Source organism: Corvus brachyrhynchos, unplaced genomic scaffold (assembly GCF_000691975.1).
Source record: "Corvus brachyrhynchos isolate BGI_N302 unplaced genomic scaffold, ASM69197v1 scaffold61, whole genome shotgun sequence".
NCBI lineage: Eukaryota > Metazoa > Chordata > Aves > Passeriformes > Corvidae > Corvus > Corvus brachyrhynchos.
This window is the reverse complement of record NW_008236478.1, coordinates 7,176,157-7,180,472: the sequence shown is the minus strand read 5'-3', so window position 1 is coordinate 7,180,472 and position 4,316 is coordinate 7,176,157. Positions and strand designations below refer to the sequence as shown.

The 4,316-nt window shown below is 60.4% G+C and overlaps 1 protein-coding gene across 1 annotated transcript in view; it reads right to left on the bottom strand.

Moving 5' to 3' along the window:
- SLIT1 (slit guidance ligand 1) overlaps window positions 1-4,316 on the bottom strand; it is a 50,801-nt gene that overhangs the window by 6,344 nt on the left and 40,141 nt on the right. The window contains 7 exon segments of the mRNA XM_017726110.1: window positions 3-40; window positions 271-395; window positions 750-913; window positions 2,437-2,508; window positions 2,807-2,878; window positions 3,101-3,172; window positions 3,555-3,623. Of these exon segments, the coding sequence (XP_017581599.1) occupies window positions 3-40; window positions 271-395; window positions 750-913; window positions 2,437-2,508; window positions 2,807-2,878; window positions 3,101-3,172; window positions 3,555-3,623 (612 nt within the window).

The following is a 4,316-nucleotide window of genomic DNA, read 5'->3' as shown; positions in this document are numbered from 1 at the left end:
GGGAGGCCCAGCCACTGAGTGCCACCTCGCAGTCCCTGCCCTGGGGAAGGACGGAAAAGTGGGAGCGAGGAGGGTGCCACAGCACCCGCCCAGCTCTCCCCATCCCTCTCAGCAGGATGCTGTGGCACACAGGGAGGGTAGGTGGACCCGAAGACAGCAAGCCCCAGGGGCATGGCAGAGGCCCTGCTCTGCTCCCCTGCCCTCTGCAGGGACATGTCCCCACGCACTGGGGACCCCTGGGATCAGGGTACCTTGTAGGGACCAGGGTACCTTGTAGCCACTGGGACAGGCGCAGCGGTAGGAGCCAAGGGGGTCATTGTGGCAGGTGCCCTGGTTCTGGCAGGGGCTGGAGAGGCAGGGATTGCACTTGGCCTGGACGCTCAGGGCGGGTGGGCCTGTGAGACGGGAGGCACGGAGATGACCATCAGTGCAAGGAGTGATGGGGACACGTCCTTTTGTGGGCACCGATGTGGGGGCAAAGCTGGCACCCCACCGATGTGGGGGCAAAGTGTTGCTGGGAGCAGAGCCTGTCCTGCCAAGGGGCTGTGCACCAGGCAGTGGGACAGGCACCAGTTTGCTCAGTCACCAGTGATGTGCCACCAGGCAGGTAAGAGGATGGAAGCATGCTGCTCCCCCTCCTCCACAAGGCAGCTCAACAGATGAAATCCTGGAGCCAGCCAGACTCACAAAGCATTGCTCTGCTGGGTGCCCAGGGGAGGGCATGGATAGACAGCATGGGCACCTCTCACCTTGGCACTCAAATTTCTTGGCAGGGGTGGTGAGCAGCAGCTTTCCTTCCATGTCGGGGGGCCCAGCGCAGCGGGCAATGCCTGGCTCCTTGTAGCCCGTCTTGACCCAGCTGGAGAGCCAGCGCAGGTTGCAGCTGCAGTACAGGGGGTTGGCCCCAATGGCTCTGCATGAGGAGAGGGGCAAAATTGCACCTGCTGCCACACAGAGGGAACTGGGCACAACTCTGTCACTTGACCGGGATGCCACATGATGGGCAAAACAGTCCTCCTCCATTTCTGGACCCACCAGAGGTGCTGCTCACAATGGGAGGACTGGGACACACAGCCCCACAATGCTGCCCAGTTAGACCACCCTGCTGCCAGACCCACAGCCCATGCAGTGCTTCGTGCTCTGCCCTCTTCGGGCTCTCCTCCACTGTCCACACAGAAATTCTTGGCAATCCCTCTCCAGTACATGGGCAAAGCTGCCTGGGGTCAGCAAACTGGACAGAGTACCTTGAGGCCATGCAGAAATAACAGGACCTGCATGGGAGCTGCAGGGCCAGCCCGGGCTCTGCCACACAAGCCTGCAGGACAGAGACACAGGAGTGGGCTGGTGGGAATGAGCAGTGGGTCACGGCCAGAGCTTGTGCAGACAGCATTGGGGGAAAGTGAAGGATTGCTCTGGGAAAGGAGGAGGAGGATGGAGGGTTGCTCTGCTCCACAGCAGAGAAGGGTACGGAAACAGTGGAATTTGTGGGAGGCGGAGGGCCTGGGTGTCTCTTTGAATCCTCCTTGACTGCAAAGGTCAGCAGTGATGGAGGGCTGATGTGACCAACACATGTGACAAAGGAAGGAGATGGCAGCCCAGAGGGCAGGCAGTAGGGACAGCAGATCTGCTGGGGCTGACAAACCCAGTCCTACAGCACCCACAGCACTGGCTGTGGCACAGCTCAGCCTGTGGGAACCAGCAGTGTCGGCTGGCAGCAGTGAAGGCAGCACAGCCAAGGGAAATTGGAGCAGAGCAAGCAGTGTTGCTCCCCAAAAAACAAGGAGGCCAGGACTGGAAATCAAGATGCTCTTTGCAGACTGACAGAACAGCCTGAGACCCCCAGGATGCCAGGAGCAGGCAGCTGGGAACAGCTTAGCAGAGACAGGGAGGGGACCAAAAAGACACTATGAGCAAAGTTAAACCCTGGCCCCAGGTGGTGGGTATAGGGCAGTGCTCCTGGGGTGCAGGCTCACTCAAAGAGGGGCTGAAACACCACCACTGGCAGGAGGATACCTGATGACAGACTGGAGGGCTGTTGCAGGGAACTGCACTGGCAGAAGGCAAGCAACACGCTGGTGTGTGTCAGAGCAGCCCCTGGCAAACCACAGCTGCGACACTACTTTGCATGGCTTGACCTACATCTTGGGGGACCCCAGAGATCTGGTGGGTTGGGGAAGGATCCTACACCACATCTACCTAAGACCATAGGGACATCCCAGCAGCACTGGGAGACTCAGCGGCACATCTGGATCTGAGCCTGAGCATGGGCAGCAGGTCACAGCGCTATCCAACAAATGATGTCACAGGTACCAGCCCAGAGAAGACGGGAGAAGGCAGCTCACCCTCCAGGGAAGCCAAGCTCAGCCCAGTGGTTTTTAAAGGTCTATGGAGCCTGCATCCAGCCCCGAGCCCCGAGGAGTGGGAGGAGATACTCACAGGTGGGAAAGGGAGGTGACATCTGCGAAGATGCCCTCAGGGAGGCTGGAAATGTCATTGCCATGGAGAGACCTGAAGAGAACACAAGGTCCTTTGATGCCCAGGGCTCCAAGGTGGGCAGCAAGGACTGCAGCCCCACCCCACGGGTCCAGGTGTGGGTGGCAGAACTGGACCCCCACCACAGTGTCACTGTAGCAAATGCACCGTCTGCTCCGAGAGCATATGAACCTTCCTATGCTCCTTTTGCAGCCTCTACCTTGCCCACCTGCCTGCACCCAGCTCCAAGCAGGCACAGGGGACACAGGGACACAGGCAGCAGCAGAGAAGGAGCCAAGCAGGGCTGTGAGCAGGGCTATGGGCCGGTACTTACAGCAGCCGCAGGGAGCGGAGGCCCTCGAAGGCCAGCGGAGGGATGCACTGCAGGGAGTTGTAGCTGAGGATCCTGCGGAGGGAAGCAGACAACACAGCTGTGTGTGTTGCAAGGAACCCGCCCTGGGCTACACGCTGCCCCTGTGTGAGCTGCATCTCAAACCACAGCTTCACCCAGGCCGAGGGTGGAGACCCTGGTGTCCCCAGCACCCCCCAGGCTTTGGGGTCCCCTAGAACAGCCCACATGGCTCAGCTGGGCTGCAGCCCCGTGTGGCACCGCAGGGACCGCACTTACAGGGTGGTGAGCTGGCTCATGTTGGTGAAGGAGGAGTTGCTCAGGGAGCTGATCTTGTTGTTGCTCAGATCGCTGGAAAACAGAAACCCCAGGTCTTGGAGCCAGCTGGGCGCTGTCCCCTCTCCCTGCTCCCCAGCCTGCTCAGCTGGAATGGGGTGCAAACAGCAGCAGAGCATAGCCTCCAAGGGAGCAGCAGGGCTGTCGCACAGGGTGATGGCAGCAATGCCACTTGTCCCCCCTCTATTCCATGCCAGGTGGTGAGCAGCCAGAGGCTGAGCATCACTGCCAGCCAGCTGTGTTCCAGAGCAGAGGGGGGACACAGAGGGATGCCAGGGGTCCCCTAACACTGCCAGACCCCTCCTCAGGATCACACACCACAGAGACAGCCCCTGCCCTCACCCACAAGTTCCAGCAATGCCTCCAGCTGCCTGGGCTCCTGCTCCCGGCTACTTACACAAGCTGCAGATACTTGAAGGTAGAGAGTTGCCCCGGGACCTGAGTGAACTGGTTTCCATCCAGGTAGCTGCAAGGGACAACAAAAGCACCTTGGGGCGAATGAGAAGCAGGAGATCCCTCCCTCTGTCCCCCCTTTCATGGGCTTAGGGCTGCAAGAAGCATCTCCAGCATGACCTCCCTCCTGGACCCAGGGCCCAAGGTGCTCTCGGGGGACTCCTAAGCTGGCAGGGGAGCTAGAGTGTGAGTGCATTAGCACACCTGAGTTTGGAGGCACGTCCCTGGGGATGCTCTCCCAGCAGCCAACGCGTGCAAGCACAGCCAGCCACGTGCCACATTTACACATGCGATGTGAGCGTGGGAGGCTGTAAGTGCTCCCAAGGCATGTGTGAGCATGTGAGAGATGGCGGAGGATGCAGAGAGAGGAGGAGTGTGCAAGACAGTGGGGGAGGGGTGGTAGGTATATATATGTATATATATCTGTGCCCAGCCAGTGCCTGCAGCCCCTGCGCACAGGACCTGCTGCCATCGCTCATCCCAGAGGGGTACAGAGCCGCTTTCGCAGCGATGGGCATCACGGAGCCTGCACATCCAGCTCTGGCATGGCTGCGTGGGTATCTCCCTGACACCCACGGTGACGGGTGGCTGACCCCAGGCAAACCACATCCCATTGCCCACGTGCTTGGGGCTGGCACTGCCAAGGCATCCCTGCAGCTGTGGTGAGAGGGGATGGCAGAGGGAGAGGGGCCCTGTCCCCCCCGCC